Genomic DNA, 20,200 nt, shown 5'->3' on the forward strand with positions numbered 1-20,200 from the left:
TACTTTTCCTGGGTTTATTGCTTGGGCCTTAATGTTATTTAACAGCAGTGAGCGTCAACCAGTTTCATTGCAAAGCTGGACTTAATTCAAAATCGTTAAATGTGGTGGAAGCTTTTTCCTCTTGACAAAGACATCCTGAAAAGCTCGTGCTGCTCTGACAAAACATGGAAGTCGTGCACCCTAGGAGAATGGAAATACTGATGGGGAGAGCAAGGACGGGGAGACAGCATTCCCCCATCCCTCCTCCCAAAGAAATGATGAGAAAGCAGAACCGAAAACAGCCGGACATCACGATGCTGAGCACTGCTCAGACACCCCAGCACAGCACTGCGCAGGGAGGCAACAGAGCCCATCGCTCTGGGCTCCTCTTTTAGGCTTATCTTGAAAAGCAGACACATGTTTTATGCCTCTCTTTGCTTTGCCAAAATGGTGCAAGCTCTAAACAAGCCTCAGAGCTGGGTAACATGAATAATGGTGACTGGGATGTTCATGATGCACGCTGTCATAGTTTAAGGGGTTTAATCTCATGGGAAATGGTTAAGACAAGCAATACCCTGACGCGAGCCATCTCTAGGAAGCTGCTACAAGATGATGCTTGAGTTGTTACCTGTGATGAGTTTACTTCCAAGTCTTTACCAAGTCCTGTAACATTTGTTTTATTACTCAGGGCCAAAAGAGGGAACAGTGAGATCCCAGTAGTGCTGGGCTTGTTGGAAGGGGCTGTGCTGGGGACTGCCCTGCATCCTGCTAGGACACACGGCAAACGCAAGCTCGGACCATCAGTTTGAAATCCCATCCCCAGCTACCCAGTTTGAACAGCACACGGGTTTTTAACGGACTGGTCAAAACGCCACAAATCTCTCAATGCCGCTGCACAAGCGACTTTCCTCCTGGCTCCTCACTTTGGCCATGCCGAAATCTCACCTTTTGCGCTTTCTGCCCTCTCCCCATGAAATACAAACTGCTTCTCTTTGCCTTGAAGGTCCCACGGCTTAGCTTCTCTCCGTCCTCACCTCTAATTCACCCCTAAGCATACGGGGAGCATTTGGGATAAAGCTTCAAGAATGCATTAAATGTAAATTATTATTCCCCTTCTAAACGGATTACAAAAATCTTTTTATTACAAAATATTAAAATGTTCAAATTATTGGTGTGGAAAAACGTTTCCTGGAGGTAAAGTTTTTAAAAATTGAGTTTTTAATCACAAGCATAATCCTTTCTGGCTAACACTTCCAGTCTTGTGAAGCATCTAGATACAAATTGCACAGAGGCCTGGCTGTGCTACGAACAAAGGAAGATGCTGCCTGTAAATAGCTTAGAGGACATCAGAAGACACTTCTCTCATCAGCAATCTTTTTTAGCTTAATATAGCTCCTCTTTGCATAAAGCATTGACATTTTTGCAATGTTTGGACCCAATGGTGCGAATGCTGATTGTCATCCGAAGATACTAGAGTGTACCTTCAAAAATGTGCAAGAACATTTTTCAGACAGTAGTTTTACTTGCCTCCAAAATGCTGTATCTTAATATTTCATACTTATATATATTTAAATGTTTGTACCACTGGATGCTAACATGCTTTTATGCTAATGCAATCACTGAAAATCCAGATAATGTTGTGTATTGGCATATACTGTTAGTGAATTATGGATACCTAAATGTACAATCCCACATGCCTAGCAATTATTTTTGTTAGTGCATTTAACTTTTATTTGCAATCAGAGCACTTGAGGATTGTTCAAATGAAGTTTACTTTTGTAAACTGCTGAATGGAAAACATTTTGTTAAAGGTTTAAAAACAGTAAGACTGTGATGAGGTTGCAGAGTTGCAATAAGGGCACCTCTCAGAAAACTCTACCAGATGGAATGATGTTTGATTTGGTCACAGACTCGGCGATTAAAATCCAAATGCCTAAAATGAAGGACATATAAGAGAAACAAGAGATGAAATCTTGATTTCCTCCTTACCAGATCACCCTCTTCCACAGCAGAAGCTCACAGATAGAAGCAGATGGATGCCGGGAGGACAGCATCCATCCAGGCAGCACCCTGGCAGCTAGACCCTGGGACCCTTTGCCTTGAGGACCAAACTCTCCTGTGCTAAGGCTGCTTTTCAAGTCCAGTTTAAGCCAAATAAAGTCCAGTTAAGCCAAATAAAGGCTTAAAGGAGGGAGAAGTCGTGAACTACCCCTGCTGTACCTTCTCCTCCTCCTCTTTCTCCTCCTACTGCCTTTGCTGATCCAACGTCTTGGCCAAGCCACCTGGCCCGTTGGCTCAAGGAGCTGATCCACTTGAAAACCATTTTATCCCAAATCGGTTTTCAGCACAGCCAGACCTCTGAGCCAGGTACCAGCTGGACTGCGTGCAGGCAAGACTTGGGTGATGCGGCTGGTTGCTCCATCCCTTACTTGCTTCACTACATGATCAGAGTTAAAGACAACACAAATCTGGAGAAGACTTGGATATTTTTAAGAGTTGAAAAGTTCTGGATGTGACCCAAGCACGTCTGAGACTGCTCAGCATCCCGTGGTTTTCTCCTGCATAAAACAACTTGCCTACAGACAACGCCAAGCTCCCTCTTCCAGATTCAGCTGCGCCAGGAGTTAATGACCTCCCGGGCTGGGCTGAGGAGCTGCTATGATCATGCCCTGATTTTCCTCTGGGAAGGTTTGCCTGGCTTGAAACCGCTGGCCTGAGCCAGCCTGGCTGAAGAGACCTGGGAGGTGGCCACAGACCCATTTGGTGAGCAGCAGACCATCACCTCTTGCCCAGGCATGGCTCAGCATCCAGCGTAGGATGTGATATCAGCCCCAGGCACACGAGTACGGATCAGATTGTGGCCCTACAGCCCAGCGAGCTGTGGTACCTCTGGGCATCTACTGGAAAGACCTACCACCTAACTGAGGCCCCTAGGAACAACCATGAGTGAAGGAAATAAACAACAACCCCTCAGAAGAACACAAGACATCAGAAAACGCTTAGCGTGAAGTACTTGAAATGCCCGCGGCGGTTTAAATGGAGCACGGAATAAGCTGAGAAAATGTATGAACAAACAAATTAAGCAGATAGCACAAAGCAGACAAGTTGGCATGTAGGTGTCTATTGAGAAAGCTTACGCACAGCAAGGGGGAAAAAAAGCAAACCCAAAAACCAGCCACAATATTTCTCAGATTTTGGAACTGAGCTCCCAGACAATACATCATCCAAACCACTCAAAATTACCATCTGTCAGAATGTCCTTTAAAGAAAAAAAGGTCTAAAAGTTTCCAAAGCAGTATTTTAATATTGTCGTATTAGAAAAGAGATTGTTTCTGTCCAAAGAAAGGCATTTGCAATTATCGAGGAATACTATATAAAACCATTAGTTTCATGGCCATTGCTACACACTTATATGATGAGACAATGAATTTCTTGATTCTTGATCATGTCACATTAGCTAAATCAGGAAAGAAGCGATTTAATAGCCCTTGTCATTTCGCAGGTTACCTGCAAATGTTTCTAGAGCCTCTACATGATTTTCTCTTTATGAAACATATCATTAAGAGTATACATGCTATTAAAGAACCTAAGGAAACAATTACAATATTGCTACAAACATTACGATACGCCAGAATATGAAGAGTGGGTCTGTGTTTCTGATGTGAAAGAGCACATCTTGTCATCAAGTCAAACTCTGTTTCAAAATACAAGCTGGATCCTTTCCTGGTGTAAATCTGGGTACCTGCTGCTGTCCACGAGGCCATATTACTTCATGCATGCTGAGGACCAACTGCATCGCATACAAGATTGCAAAAGAAATGCAGATTTGTAGACTACATATTAGACTAAGTGATAAATAATTTACAATGGTGGAGAAGGTGACCACTTTTAGGCATAGGAATAGGCAGATATAATGGTCCTGACTTTCAATCTTCACGCTGCACTTCTGACCTTGAAGCTTAGGTCCATCCAATGTATTTCTAAAAAGTCTCTGCAGATGGGAATGTGTAACACACACACCCTAAAGCCCCAAAACCCGTAAAACAAAAAGGGCACCAATAAAACCCACTGAGCCCACATGGTACCACCTGTAGCACTACACGTTACGCTCTGGCACAAGGCTGACTGGGCTCCTTCGGGCAACAGCCGCCTTCCAACGAACCGCAAGCATCCTTCAGACCAGTCTCTTCTTGATTCAGCGGGCTGAGCTCTGTTTCTAACCCTGTGTCTAATCGACACCCCTTTGGTTATGCCTGTGGGTCAGAGGCATGTGTCCGAGGGGCTAAAAACCCCCCTCCAAAGACCACGAGAGTTGCTGTGTTTCTGAAATCAGCATCTCGCTATCCTAAAGCGGCCTAGGAGCACGGAGCAGGAGGGAGAAAGGAGCTCCCTGGGGCACTCACAACTGCACCATCCTCCAGATCTTCCTCCGGAGAGGGCTGCCAAGGGGAAAGGAGGGGAGGCAGAATTATTCCCCTCAGACTTTGTAAAAACAAGGAGCCCAGGGAAATCAAGAAACAATCACAGCTTCCACACCAAATTAGTTCTGGCTAAGTCTAACGAGCAGGGTGAGGACACACTGACAAGAAGACCAGGGTAAGTGGTGCTGCAAGGAAAGGGCTAGGCAGGGGAGAAGACAACTTGGCCGTGTCGCAGGATGAGAGAAGCCTTCAGCTCCTGCTATTAGAAATAAATCAAGAGAGCTGAAGAGAAGCACAGAGCCCATCCAGCCTCCTGGGCTGGGTGGGAGAGAGCTCACCTGGACAGCGCGGCTCCCAGGACGAAGGCAGCGTGCTCCTTCAGCACGGCCTCGGTGCTGTTCAGCCCGTCGATCACAAGCTGGAGTCCACCCATGGAGAGGAAGTCCTTGGCGTTGTCCACCTGGGAGAGAGCAGGTCCCCATCAGTACGAAACCCCCAGCCAGATTCTACTCAACTCGTCCAGAACGCCTTGCTTCAGAAAGCACAGCATCTCTTCCCTCCCCGTCTAACCAGCGCTGAGTTTTAAAAGCAATTAAAAATTAAGAGGGAACGACTGTGGCTCGAATTTTGTACAATCCTGTCTGTGAGCAGCAGATGCCATGGTTGCAGAAGCACAGTCTACTGGCAGGTGGCTATTATCACATGCAGAACGCATCGCTGAAAACTCAAATACTTTGATTAGCTATCAAAACTATTCTTGACACGTATTTCGGTAATTCACGTCATGTCAAAAATTCGGTAAATCTGATGATGTCAGAAAACCCCAGTTCTTTGCTCTCTCACCTGAGCAGGCCATTACTGGGAACCCAGGGAATTGTATGTTTTGCAAATGCAATTAATTAATTGATGCTCTAATTGTAGCACCAGGAGTTGGGGATGTTTAAGAGCCTGTCAGCAGCAACGGTACACGGGCAGCATCACCTCTGCTCGCAGCGAGGTTCTGCGTGGTTCTGGGTGTTTTTCATGAGGATCGTCAACAACTTCACGCGGACGCAAAAAGAAAAAGCCAGTCCCTGCTTGGAAGGGTCAGCCAGGAGCTTCCCCTCGGGGCAGCCTGAGCAATGATTTTTCTAAGACAATATTGGACTAACTGCCAGTAGGGAAAAGTTTAAACATTAGTGGGGATTCATCAGTCTTTGACATTAACCAGACTTGGGGCTAACCAGGCACAAATCACAGTGGGCATCTGTTCTCGGAGTGGAGAGTAGAAAAAGGCTCCACGTGGCTCGCAAACAAAATTTAGAGAAACAGTGCAAAGTGCTTCAAGTACAAAATTGGGCCCAAAGTCAAACCAATGCATTTTGGTTTTCAAGGATTTTTTTTTTTTTCAGTTTAAAAGGGAATCTGACGAACGCTCAGAATTGTATGCACAAAAAAATCAGTTTTAGAATTTCAACATTTCTCCTCCCTGAAAGACAGGAAGACAACAGCATATATTGGTGGATGGAAATAGAACATAAAAACGAGTTATCAGCTGGGCAAACCGACCTCCCTGGCTTCAGCGAGCAGATCCCACCGATGGGGTGGGACAGGACAAACAATGCGAGGCGTGCAGGGTATGTCGGGCTCAGGCATCGCGCTCCAGCTTGAAGGCTCTTTTAGTCGACAGTGACTTCACGCTTAGTGTTATATTTATCTCAATCGTGTACCTTCACCAAAATTGGCCCTAAGCCGGATATTTTAGGTACCCAAGAGAATGAAGAAGCTACTTAGCTATATGTCCTACAGGTATGTCTTTACCAAAGCAGGACCTGGGGAGCTACGACTCGTCTCTTCTCCGCAACGGGACAATACCCACCACTTGCTGTCCCTCTGCAAAGCCAGCAACAGAAAACTGATCTCTGCAGGTCTGCTGGGGCTGATTCAGGATTTGCAGCAGCTTTTGTATCCTTTCAGATCCTATTCTTTTAACTGTCCCTATAAACTGGACCTACCAGACCTCTTACTTTTTTGCAGGCCCATCTTTGTCTACAAAGAAATCTATGGAGCAACCCAATTTCAGCTATGGGTGGGTGCTTTTATTGCTCAGCCTCTGTAAAAACTCTGAGGCTGTTTTAATACTGGAATTGGACATTGACTTCTGCTCAAGAGGGAATGCATAGACAGGCAGAAGTTTGCATCCAGCATCACTCGTGGTAAAACCAATCGTTCCTGTATCCTCATCAGCACCGGAGTCCTTCAGGCCAGCCACAGCGTCAGTGAGACACCTCAACTGTAGAATACAAATTGTGCTGTAAAGCCTATTTTGAAGATGCTTGGGTTTTTTTTTAACTGGAGTCTGTTGTGAGATCTCCTTCTCTCACTCACCGTTTTAAAACCAACAAAACCCCCAAACCCAACAACGTGAAGGTATTAACCTCTCTGGGGAGCGGAGGACGCTGTGAGGCAGCAGCTCGTGCCTCGTTTCAGTCCGCTGAAATCAGCACGGAAGAAAGTCAAAGATCAAAAGAGCTCTTGAGTAAAGTACACAGCCAGGGTGGGCGAGGAGAGGGATGGGAGAAGAGCAAATATGACAGCAGTTATTCAGGGAGCCGCTTCAGATCAGAGGAGAAAGAAAACGGGGAGGGGAGGCGAGAGAGAAAATGTTAGAAAACGAGAGCAAGGAAGAAGCAGCATGTCAACCGTACACAACGGAGAGGAAATTAGCAGTGAGAAATGGTGTAGCATGTTAGAGGAGGGGAGAGAGGAAGATAAGGAGAGTAAATAATTGAGAGAAAGAGCCTGCAACGCATGAGAATGGGTCTTGGCTCTGCACACTGCTGTGCAAGCACTGTGAATTCTGTTTATAAATGAGTTATGCTCTGGCCTCTTCACATTTACATTTGGTTTTTATGCGTTACAGATAACCTAGCAAGCCAAACCTTTCTCCAAGATGGGCTCCCAAACACGCCAAGTTGAATCCTGACTGATGAGAAGCAAACCAGAGCTGGCAACCAAAAGCTGAGCAAACACAGAGCCCCTGGGCTGACTCTTCAAGAGCAGGAGAGAGCATCGCTCCCCCAGCTCGGCACCGGCCATGGCTTCCCCTCCGCTCCCTCGCAGCTAGCTCAGAGGCATGGGCTGCTTCATGAACCCGCGCCGTGGGATGCCCGTGACCACGCCGCGGAGCAGAGAGCATCCTTTGCTTGCAAACCTGCAGGGCATGGCATTTTCCCTTCACCAGGATGTTTTGTGCTCTGGTGTTTTGCAGCAGCAAGGCAGCCGGAAGCCAAACGATTAGCAAAAGCTGTGGCACGTTACCATTCAGATGGAGGCCAGGGGAAAAGGAGCCGTCACCAGTCCCATGCATAGGTGCGTGCTGCCCTGGGCCACCCACACCTGCAAGGATCCCTGTCCTCCAGCAGCACGGCCATGGCTCGCCGCAGAGGACTCCTGACAAGTTCAGCCCTTCCAGGGTTATGCGGCACAAGCGTATTTGGCTGCTATTCAGTAATTACATTAAGCCAGCGCTGCTAAAGTCAGTACCAAGCAGAGATAATGCTCTGGACGCATTCAACTGGCTGGAAGAAGAAAGAGGAGGAAAAGCCATGCTGGCTTAGAGACAAGTCATATTTCTTATCAGCTTCCTGCCTGATGAGAAGGTGCTGCCCAGCCATCTGCCCCGAGAGCGCGGGCACAGAGCAACGTTGTGATCGATGCACAAAGGAGTCCTCTGTGCTCCCTGCCAGCCTCCCTGCCATTTCCCCCCTTCTGACCCCTTTGGTGCTGGATGTGGTTCCCTTTGATGCTCCAGGCCCCGCACAGGGAGCGGGGACGGCTTCCCTGCTCCTCTCGCCTTTCGGAAATTGTTTGCCCCATCCCGTGCTGCAAGCAGGCAGGATTTTATGCTGGAATAGTCCAGACTTACGCTGGAAACCAAAGGATCCCAGGGTGTTTGGGGGTTGCTTTTTAGCATGCCTGGCCTGATGCACTGCCACCCTTAACCAGACAGAATTAGCCCTGAGTATAAATACGAAGCTTTTCGGACGCCCATTGTTCACACTTACTCTCTGAGTCAGACAGATGCTGTCAGTGAAACAAAAGCATTGAGAACAAACAGCAAGGAAGCTTCTGCATGCGTATGACAGAGATTTAGCGTGAAAATTCAAGACAAAGAGCTCTGGAAATAACACTTCTATTAGCTGGTGCTTGGACTCCATCTCTCAGCAGCTCATTCCTTCAGCTATTTTCCCCAAAATACCACATTTGGTTTTAAGAAATGCCATTCCAGTGAAAGGTCTTGCACTGGCATCTCCCAAGAATTGTCCCATTCACCCTCTGAAAAGATAAAGTCACTGGAAACTCTCCCAGTCTGCTCCAGATTCTCCCAGTCGCTGGGGAGGGAGAAGCCCAGCCTTTTCCCATGAGGCAGAACACAGCCTCCATGCCCAGACACCCACCCAAGCCGCTGCAGCGTGGGAAGGCACCAAGCACAAGGGAGGAGAGCGGCGTGCCCGGAGCCTGCAACCAATGGGAGGTAAAAATGGGCGAGTTGAAAGCAGAGCAAGAGAGATCTGAGGAGGGGGGAAAAGTGTGAGCATAAACCTGAGGAAGCGAGATTTCAGGAAATACACTCAACCTCACACAGAGCCATTAGCACGGCTCAGCTGATGCTCAGCAACTTGCCATTCGCCTGAGCCTCTTCAGCCATTTCTGCCACTGGCCCAGCTGTGAGAGAGGCTCTACACTCCATTTCTTACTCACACCAAGACAAAATACAGGCTTTTGGGTGGCTGTTGTCTTCCCTGGTATGAAGACATTCTCTGTGAACTGGTGTAAGAGGACCTACCTGCAACCACAGATGCTTTCCATGGAAGAAGTGAGAAAATAATTTTTTTTTTAGCAGCCGTTACTATACTTACCCAAAAATGGCAGATAAAACCCCATTTCATAAAATTTAGCATATAAAACAAGAAAAAGAGAGGGCAAGAAAAAAAGCCTGAGGACAGACAACAAATCAGGCGGTGCTAACCGCTAGGAAACTGCTCAGTACTGGTACGAGCGACAATTTATTCAAACTTGGACATAAAATAAGCCTGCAGTAGCCCTCTGCTGTCTGTTATTGTCCCAGGATTATGATAATTCAGCAATTTGTATTACCTGATACCGATAAGAAAAATAAACCCACGTTTATGACACTGTATCCCCTGGATTTTACACAGTAGTTACTAATGCATTTTTTGTTACCTGGTGAACATAATATTCAAGATCATAAAGCGCCGCTACTTTTTCATCCAGCGTGGAATCAGAGCTGTTGAATTTGCCAATTAATTTAACCATAATTTCATAATCTGTTTCCATCTTCACGTTCAGCTTTTCAAACTCCTCCTTCAGCTGCTCTATGGGCCGGAACTTCTTCCTCACCTCTTCCTCGTGGGCCTTGAAAGCAGAAGGAGGAAACCAGATATGAAGGCAGGTGATAAAGAGAGTCAAGAAAGACGTAGAGAGAAACCCCAGCCCCAGTTTTACAAGGGGAACCTGGCTGTCTATGCAAACGGATTTACTATGCATCAGAGATGCAGGGGCAGCGCTGGAGGGCCCTTCTGAGCAGCCCAGGAACGCAGTTATCTGTAAGACACCCACCTGGGGTACCAGCAAGCACTCCCCGAGGACCTGAGCCTATACCTAGGGCTTTGTACACCATTTCTACATCCTATGCGCCTTCCAAAACAACGTAAAGCCCAGAGGCAGGCGGCACCCCTGTTCTCTGTTTGCCTGCAAGCGGATGTTCTCAAGACCTGACTGCAAAAAGCCCTGAGCAACCTCCCCGACCTCACAGCTGACCCTGCTTGGAACCGGCGGTGGGGCTGGAGACCTCCGGAGGTCCCATCCAGCCTGAACTGGCCAGTGACTCCAGGCCAGTGACATCAAGGAGATCTCCTTGGATGGGTATGAAGACTTTTTCATCATCCCAATCACTTAACACGTTTTCAGGATGGCTTTATCTCTCAGGGAAACGTATGCACTCGCTGTCGAGGCCAGAAGCTGTCAGAAAGCAAGGCAGAAGGACCAGCTGCAAGATGGGGGCAGCTGAAGTGCCATGGGGCTTGGCCAGGAGGCAGCTCGTCCTGCAGCGTGTCTCGTCTCCCTCATACGAACAACACTCCAAGGGCTGCGATGAACCAAGAGAGCTGCGGAAAGGCGTGCAATGAGAAGGAAAAGGCTCTGCCAGAGATCTAAGAGAGTCCCAGAGCCAGCAGGGACCAATTCTCCAGCATCAGCACTGGTGACACTGGGGCAGGCGGGGACAGAGCCTGCTGCTGCAGGCGACGGAGAAAGCAGAGACTGAAATGGGCTACCCCAAGAGCAGGAGAAAGCAAGAAAGCCCCTTTTGAAAGGGATTCTGTCACAAACACAAATACCAAAACATGTTTTTATACAGGAGTGACACCCAACTAGAGGGTTTGCATGTGCAGTGCTCCCCCCAGCAAGCACTGCCCCGCTCCCCAAGTGTGAACAGAAGCTGAGGGCTCGAGCCATCAGAGAGGAAAAAAAAAAAGTGATGGAAGTAAAGCACTGCCAATCTAAGGGCAGCCGTACAATCGGCGCTAACGACTACTGGCCTAATTACTATAGGTACCGCGTGGTAACAGAACGCCATCCCCACCCCAACCGCACAGAATTGCTTTTGCAGGAGCACAGACGGGAACATGCCTGGTGTAACTCAATTTACTTTGACACAGTTACTTCAAGGATGAATTTGCTCCCTGCAGGAGTGATTTTAAATGGAGTACTTTAGGTCCATTAGATGTAGCTCGTTTTAGCCCAGTTGCCGGGCTAACAGGATTTTTTAAAATACAGCTTATTTTCACATAATAGAGTATCACTAATTTTTGCATTTAAATGACACTCATTTCAAGAAGTCCTGCTATCAGTAATGTTCGCTGCTACATAAACGATCTTTCAGAAAACTAAATAATGCCCTGGTGCCAGATAGGGGGAAAAAAAGACTTTCTGCGACTTTAAGACTTTAGAGCCTTGACTCCTACCACTGAGACAACATCAAGGCACAGGCGAGCTAGGGCCTAAGGAAATACTGCTGCGTGAAAGAGGGGAAAAAGGCTGTGATCCACCTGATGAGTCGCATATCATCCCACCAGTGCCATGCCAGTGGCTGGGGACCAGCTCCAAGCCTGAACAGGGTGCAAGCAGCACTTACATTCTATTTTACTTTGGATTGTGGACTATTTGTAACCAAATGGGAACTTACAGCTTATATAAGGGAACTTCAGCCTGTGTTTCACCACGGCCATTTGGTTTTTACTACCCAGGGCATGAGATTGGAAACTTAAACCATGAGATCACTTCTGGATCCAGCTGGGCAAGTAGCAGGGGATGCTATATCCAGTGGCTTGTCACCATCAGCGAATCCAGAACAGAAGCACCTCAGCTGCACAACAGTTTTTGTACTTTCTCATGCTAAAAGGAGGATAGTGAACAGCAAAGTAAGTTCCTTTACAAATACCATCATGCTGCAATTCAGTCCACTCTGGGGGTCTGCTGACATTTTTGTGAACCAAGCGGCAACAAATAACAATCAAACAAATAAATCAAAACAATGGATAAAAATACATCCAAACAATGGAAAGGAAATCAGCCTGTAGGTTCACACCAGCGTTTGCAAGTTACTTTTTTGCATTATTAATTCAGGTTTAATCACACTGGTACCAGAAAACTTAGGGGAGCAGCATCACACCAGAGAGCTTACTGAACGTACCTGCTTTGGGTTCAGGAAAGATCCCATAGCTTCACTTTAGCATTAGTACACCAAGAATGGCAGTAAGAAATTTGGTGTCTGGATGGCTCATGAGGACGGTTATGTGGACACTGTGTGTCTAGTTTGCTAGTTGAGATCCCACTCACTTGAGTAAAGACCAGAAAGCAGCAGCGTCTGATGGCCGATCTGTCGCTAAACTGCTGATCTCAGCCCACTCCCCCTCGACAGCCCATGGGATAATTACTACCTGAACTATGAGAATATACATAAGTATATATATATACTTATGAGAAACACCCTGAACTATGAGAATATACTTAAGTACTTACAAGCAGCTTGCAACACAAGGCCTTTAAGTTTGAAATGAATAAACCGGACCTGAACAGAAGTTTTCCATTTTTACAGAAACTCCCTGATTAGTACAAAAAGGGGTAAGAGTCTCCCAGGGAACTATATCACTAACAGGCTAGCAAAAGTATTTTAGGTCCATATTCACCATAGATTAGTCTGCACAGTATTTTCCCAAGCAATTATTTTAACCATGATATTCCTGAGACATGTAACGTGTAACATCTGTGTACTGTGCCTTGCTTTAGAAACAGGGAACTCTCCTTACCTTTCTTTCTGCCTTCTCACTTTCCTTCATTTTAGCCAACGCCTTTTTGAGCTCCTGGGATGTGAAAGAATTTGAGTCAACATCCACCTTGCCCAGCCTTGCAGAGGAAACAAAACAAAACACGTTATGAGTGAACAATTTATAGTATTTTCATTGTGATATACTAGCAATGGATAATGTCAGGAGGAAAGGAACTAAGAGCACTAAGATCTCCATGCATCTCACTTAAAACACACAAAACCCCTCCACACTCAAGAAAAGATTTGTCTGAGTGCTATATTTTGTGCGTGGTTTCCAGACACCTCACCCCGACAATCAAAAAAGGCTCTGTAATCTGCACAGCAACCCAAAATCTCAAGTCCTAACACAATAAAAATAGCTGATTAATTTATGCCTCTGAATTTCATGTAGCAATACAGAAAAGTAGGAAATGTTTCAGAAGAAAAACAAAAAAGCACCACTGTGCCACTAAATCATTGCTAAGAACTTGCAAGCTTTAATATGGAGATTTACAGCTGAAGTTCTGATGATAGTCGTATGCAAAGTTAAGGTAAGGGTGATGCAGTAGGTATAGTCTGTTACAGTACCTCTTATTCCATACTGCTCGCTTCTTTAATTCTAAACAATGAAGATTTGTTGCTAATTACACAGAAACGCTAAAAACCATGTTGTGTTGCTGTTTACGCCTATCTCACTGGTTCAGAGAGTGTTTATCTGGGCCACAAACACTCTTGCACAGAAAAAAGGAAAGCCAGCCGTTGAGGCACCATGAAGCTAAAGAGCCTCTCCGTGCTCTGAACAGGAGTAACTGGGGGAGCGAGGGAAGCAGTGGTAAATCCCACGCTCTTTAGGAAAGAAAGTTCCCCACAGTAACTAAACCTGTCTTTGTTAGGAGGGTGCCAAGGGAAAAGTCAGCACCAGTGAAATATTTAAAACAAATTTAAAAATGTGAGTACAGAGAAAGCTATGTGATCTAAGGAGAACGTCGGCAATAACTGATGTGTAAATGAATGCTGCAAGCCTGCTGAGTGCTCCAAGTTAAAAACAATGTTATCTGGCTTAGGTCAACACAAACAAAACCTCTCACAACTGCTCTGATGGTTTAAGCTCTGAAAGTAGTTTCAGACTGATTGCTGCAGATGTTTCCAAGGACTAAATGTCATTCAAAGAAGCCACATTGCAAATTCAGTTTCGGTGTCATGGCATGAGAAGCCTCAAAGATGCAGACATACTCAGGGCACTTCTACTACCATCCCGAAGGGATTGCAAAGGACGGGGCTCAGTTTTCACTGCTGAGCCCTTAAACCAGCAATTAAATCTCAGGAAGAGACAGCAATTGAGCGCACCAGGGAACCTGGCCTCTAATGAAAGACATGAATCCCGCAGCCGACCCACCCCTGATGCTTTGCATCACTGTACCTTTTTCTTCGTCTCTCTTCTCTCGCGTCACTTTTTCCATTTTCGCTATCTGGGAGCTTGGCTTCTCTGTCTCCCGTCTGCAGATTTAATCGTACGTGTGACCCTGCAGGAACAGCTTGACCTACAAACAAAAGTCGGACTATTTTAGAGCATGTGCATTATTTCACCTTTGCGCAGGAAGGGCGAGCTGAAGGCGCACGCTCCTACCCGAGAAGAAAGATATGAAAGCCTCGTCCCACACGGTGAACAGGAGCAAGCTACCCGCCGATGACCACTCTCCCCTCCAGCAATGCCCCTTTGACCCAAGTGCCATTTTAACCTCGCAGAGATGCCAGCCTGACCCACCGAACGCGTCCCCGGGCAGCCGGGCTGGCTCTGTGCCGCAGGGGAGGAGGGACCCCCAGCAGAGCAGAGCACTGGGTCCCTCCTCCCTCCCGGGCCAATTCCTAAGAGCACACTAAAACTCCACACCAGGAGCGGATTTAGAGACTATTTGGAGAAAGGGGAATTGGTGGCTGATTGGGGTAGACAGCATAAAATACAGCTGCCAAAGGGAAATCAAAGCATACTGCAGAGTACAGCCAGGTATGCTGAATATCAAGGGTACTGAGGCGAGGCTGCGTTGGTTTGGAAATACTGTATTAAAAGGAATATATGATCATTACTATCTGCCAACAAAAATACACGGAATACATTAAGCTTCGGTTTTAAATGCAGAAAAGATGGGAAATTCAGAGTGTTTTTTCTTGGTCACAATTCACCACAAGCATGCCACGATGGCCCGCCGTCGCAGAGGGATGGAGAGGTGGCAATATTTGGTTGCTTCTTGATGTCGCTTCCTCTTCTTTTAATGCTAGAAATCTGCCTGCTTAGGAGAGCGGGGTCGCAGCTGAACGAATACAGAGATCTTAGCTGCACACGGATGGACAGCCAGACACACAGCTGCTCATGCTCCTCTCTCTCAACGAGGTTTCCCTACTCAGCCTTTCCCTTATCTGTTTCCTTTTACCTAAAAAGATGCCTAGGATAAAATACCACAGCATGTAGAAGACAGGTAGCATCTCCTACCAAAGGGAAGCGAAGATAAGGATAATTATTTCATACAATACATACATGTTTCAAAGACAAAATCCTCCAGTCTAGGGAACAACTGGATTAATCTCCCTTCTTCAAGACAAAAGAGACATTTCACTGATCAAAGGACCTGGTGCTTCCTACAAAAGACTGGGATGTTTGTCACAATTCAGAGAAAAACATTTCAAAGCCCAAAGCCATCCAGCAGGTATAAATGCGTTCAGAAAAACCAGGAAAATCCATTTTGGAGGATTTCCTGTTAAAACAGGGTGCATTTCTGATAGCTCCTCTTTCTCTCCACCATACCCTGTCCATAGGAAGTTGCCTTGGTCAGATATGCGAGGGGACAGACCTAATTACCTTCCCATCTTAAACTATGCAAGGACAATTGGTCAGATATGCGAGGGGACAGACCTGACTACCTTCCCATCTTAAACTATGCAAGGACAGGCTAGATATGCCTCCTCCACGCTTGGCATGCTTCCCACCGACAGACCCAACCCTTTTCCTGCTCCTTTACTTGTGATACACAGGAGCTTTAATCTATATGTCTATCTAGAATCATAGAATCATTAAGGTTGGAAAAGACCTCTAAGATCATCGAGTCCAACTGTCAACCCACCACCACCATGCCCACTAAACCATGTCCCTAAGCGCCTCATCTACACGTCTTTTAAATACTTCCAGGGATGTGACTCCACCACTTCCCTGGGCAGCCTGTTCCAAGGCCTGACCACTCTTTCAGGAAAGAAATTTTTCCTAATGTCCAGTCTAAACCTCCCCTGGCACAACTTGAGGCCATTTCCTCTCGTCCTATCGCTGGTTACTTGGGAGAAGAGACCGCCCCCCACCTCGCTACAACCTCCTGTCAGGTAGTTGTAGAGCGCGATGAGGTCTCCCCTCAGCCTCCTCTTCTCCAGGCTAAATAGTCCCAGTTCCCTCAGCCACTCCTCATCAGACTTGTGCTCCAGGCCCTTCACCAGCTTCGTTGCCCTTCTCTGGACACGCTCCAGCACCTCAATGTCCTTCTTGTCGTGAGGGGCCCAAAACTGAACACAGGATTCGAGGTGTGGCCTCACCAGGGCCGAGTACAGGGGCACGATCACCTCCCTACTCCTGCTGGCCACACTAGTTCTGATACAGGCCAGGATGCCGTTGGCTCCTTCTAGAGGAGCATCTTCCCACTTTCAAAAGGTGAGCTTTGCAGGAATTCGCTGCGATAGCAGAGCTGTCCCCCTCACAGGCGATGCAGGCAATGCAGCCAGGACATGCCAGTCGAAAAGGAGTTTGTAGGATCTCCGCAAAAAGGACAATACCACATCTCCTCTCCCTGTTTCAGGACACACCGAGGCAGGGGGCTGCCACCAAGGAAAAAAAAAAAAAAAAAAAAACATAAAACGGTATTGTGTGCTGAACATACAGACACATGAGGATGTCCTCCTCCTCCACGGGCACAAACACCACTTAAGGGAGAAAGCGAGGGGCGAGCTGGGTCCTTCCCTTCCCAAAGCCAGCGGCTTTCCTCGCCGGGTCACAAGCACTGGTTGCAACCATGGCACTCAGTGGAGCAAGTCCTGAATTGTCAAGCGCAGCCAGAAATAAATGTCCCCGTTAGAAAAGTACAGTATATTCTGGCTGTTGTGCTCCCGGTGCATCTGGCCACATTAGTTCACTTGGTTGCCAGGGGAGAGGAACGAGGCTGATGGGCTTTGCTTAAAAGAAACATCAAAAGGGAAAGCAAGGCAGCCCTCCAGAAGGGCTGAGCTACTCCCGTGTGACCGGTCCTCCCAGCTTCTATTTTCAGCAAGTGGTAAATAAAAGAAAATGTGAACCCCGGCAGGCACAAGCTCACAAACCCAGCGCAACCGAATTAAGGAGGTTGCCATCAGAGAAGACACAAACCTTTCCTGCTTCTGCTTCTTCGCACTTTCCTAAACGAGATTTGACTGAGACCATCCAAACCCCAGAGCAGAAATCCCAGCCCTGATGTATTTAAGCAGCTTTCATTCCTAGAGGGATTTCTTCTTGCCACTGTGCACAGCAGCACAGGTTCATGCCACAGCAAGACAAACATGCTGTTTTATTAAATAAACCAAGAAAGACGTCTCTGTTCTCAGCAAAAAGATTGGCATAGTCACTTAAAATATTCCAGATGTTTGAGACAGGATGAGGTCTTCAGTCTTGTTTAGTTTGGGGTATTTTGAAGTATTATTCATAAAGTGTGTTTGAAGGTGGGTTGACTTGAATAATGTGATTAAAATTGCTGATTTAAACGAGCAAGCTGGAAATCCTGAATTTTAATCATGTTTCAATATGTGGCTTCTAGACATTTCCCTTAAAAATAGTCAATTCTCTTTGAATCCTATAATTTGATACTATTCAACAACTGGGAGCACGCACCGGAGCGATACATATGTAAGCAATTACACAGCTTCACATGCTGTTGATACAGAATCACACTCTTAATAGCTTTTTTTCCTAGAGGAATTCATTTTTTACTTATTGTTTGTATTAAGTTGCATTTGGGAAATGAAACTCAATTAAAAAATACAAAACCAAAGTTTATATTTAAGCAATTTTCTGACCTTTTTTCTCCTTGACACCTTAGAAAAATAAAAGATGTCTGTCCAACCAGGTATACATTGCACATCTGCGTTACTGAATGAAGCTGAACGGTCTCACTTTCCAGAGACCTCCAAATCCTACAGCCGCTAGATCTCATCCTGTCCTGCTCCTTTTAAAGGGAAAGAAGAGTTTCCATTCTAATTAATTTCCCAACTCCAAATCATCTACCCAGTGAGTAGAAATAGCTGCGAAAACCCCTCCGTGAACCCGCAGAAAAGGCTATAGCTGTCGAAGGAGAAAGCCGGCAAACTCCTTCCTCCACAACTGGTTTGTATTCTTTACCACTTAAAATCCAAATACTTGGAATTTTTTAAACCACAGTTGAAATTATTTAAATACATGCTACTTCATGAACTTGGGTTGATGGATCTAGGAGAAAGCCACGGGGTTTAAGCAGACTACCCAGCGTCCCCAAAGGGGAGGTGCTGCCCGCCTGCCCCTCAATCACTCAGCCCTTCACCTCGCAGCCAAAAAGATAGCATCCAACTGGTAAAATACTTCCAGAGGACAACAATCCCTTGCCACTGCATGAATGGCAAGGTATTTATTGGGAATAAATGTCAAAGCAAAGCGACGGTGTTTATTTTCCAAGCTGATCCTGTGGCAATGCGCTGTTATGACGATGTTACTCCTGTTCTCGATTTATTCCCTATCTATTGGCACCCACTGCGGCTGCAGAAGCATCAGGACAGGCTTTGCTCTCCTGCACGAGCTGGAGCACAATTGCTTTCTGACTCAGACCGCTCTCTGGACAAACCGTCGCCGTGCCTGGGTGCTGCCACGCATCCAAGCATCCATAGCCTAAAAACACATGGTCTTTTGGAGGTCTTCCCGGTGCCTTAGCATTCGTCCTGTTTGGATGTGTTCAGTCTGTCCTGAAAGTTGCTTAAAGTGATGCCGAGGAAGAATTTAATTTATAGCCCTATTCTTTTAATCTTGGTCAGCCAGATTTTTTTCAGACATCCGTTTATTTCTTCTTATAATATATTAGATGGCGTAACAGCACCGGAGTCAGCTTCAAGGCAGCAACTCACTTGCAGAGGTTCTGCTGACATTTATAAACTGATCCTATTTCTCTCTTGTGTTTTATGTTATCAGCTAAACCTGTCAACTTAAATTATTGCCTTGTAACCAAATCACAGTTATCTGTTATTCTGTTATGTGTACGTTTCTGAAGCTCTATACCTATATCAAGCTTTGCACAGGTTGAAAACAAAACGATAAATAAATAAACAAATGAAAAACAGAACACGCTTCCACCACGCTCACAACTAAGGCAAAAATCAGGCGCGTTATATACAGGATAACTAAAAGCAGAGGGCTGGTGTGCTGAATATGCATCACGTAGTAATATTCAAGTAACCCCATCTCTCCTTTTCTAGACCAACCAAATGGCTAACTGTGTTTCCTCACTAAATGAGAAAGGTCTCATCCTGCTCAGCTCCTTTCCAGTACACGATTCCATTTAGTGCTGGCCACACGTGGTTTTGCATCTCTGCACAGGGACAACGCTGAGCCCCAACTCACTACACAGCAACAGACAGGCATTAAAAATAACCAGGGAAGTTTTACATCATACACAGACATGCAAATCTCATACCGAGATCATGCAATAACTCACTATGCTCCTGGCAGCGACCTCCCCATCCCCTACCCACCCCTTGGACCTCCGAGCTGCCACCCATCGACCAGCCCAGCAAGAGAAGCCCAAGAGGGACATGAGACTCTCCCTCTCCAGAAACACCTTCTGGCACCACTTTGTCCCCTACGGCAGAGAAGTGTTCCACTGGGAAGGCTTCTGCAAGCAGAAAAAAGGGTGATCCAGCTCGCTGAGGCAGATCCCCTAGTTTCTCCCCAAGTAGTGTCCTCGTTTGCCATTGAAAAAAAAAAAATTTAAAAAAATCTATTAACGGTGTGAACACAAACCCCAGTTATGAGTCAATAACTGGCTCTGCAGTTCTCAGAAATCACCTTGGTATCCGAGCAAGCATCAGATAGCATCTACCTTTCTTTACTCTTTGCTTCTCCTGGCACAGGGGAGTGAGGGGAAAGGGACTTTCTTTCTAATACAGGCAACAAAAGAATCCGCGAATCAATACGTGAATGTTCCCAGCAAAACAAACCGGCAGTGCTGCAATATTAATAATAACAAGGCTGCACAAGACTGACAGAGCATCCACCAAAAGTTATCTGATGGCACCGTACCTACTCCTTTAATAAAGTAATGATTAAAAAAAACAAACCACAAGGAGACAAATCCCAGGAAGCAGCAGAGCTCCCTTCTGCCGCATCGCTGGCACCACCGGCTCC

At 46.3% G+C, this 20,200-nt stretch overlaps 1 protein-coding gene across 1 annotated transcript in view; it reads right to left on the reverse strand.

Annotated features, from left to right (window-relative positions):
* SIL1 (SIL1 nucleotide exchange factor) overlaps positions 1–20,200 on the reverse strand; it is a gene marked incomplete at its 3' end in the record, with an annotated part of 74,205 nt that overhangs the window by 29,191 nt on the left and 24,814 nt on the right. Inside the window, exons 3-6 of the mRNA XM_009574213.1 lie at positions 14,192–14,312; positions 12,773–12,869; positions 9,627–9,818; positions 4,739–4,860 (exon numbers count right to left, since the gene is read on the reverse strand). Coding sequence (XP_009572508.1) covers positions 4,739–4,860; positions 9,627–9,818; positions 12,773–12,869; positions 14,192–14,312 — 532 coding nt within the window. The remainder of the gene's footprint in view (positions 1–4,738; positions 4,861–9,626; positions 9,819–12,772; positions 12,870–14,191; positions 14,313–20,200) is intronic.

The sequence above is a fragment of the Fulmarus glacialis genome, unplaced genomic scaffold, assembly GCF_000690835.1.
Source record: "Fulmarus glacialis isolate BGI_N327 unplaced genomic scaffold, ASM69083v1 scaffold2653, whole genome shotgun sequence".
NCBI lineage: Eukaryota > Metazoa > Chordata > Aves > Procellariiformes > Procellariidae > Fulmarus > Fulmarus glacialis.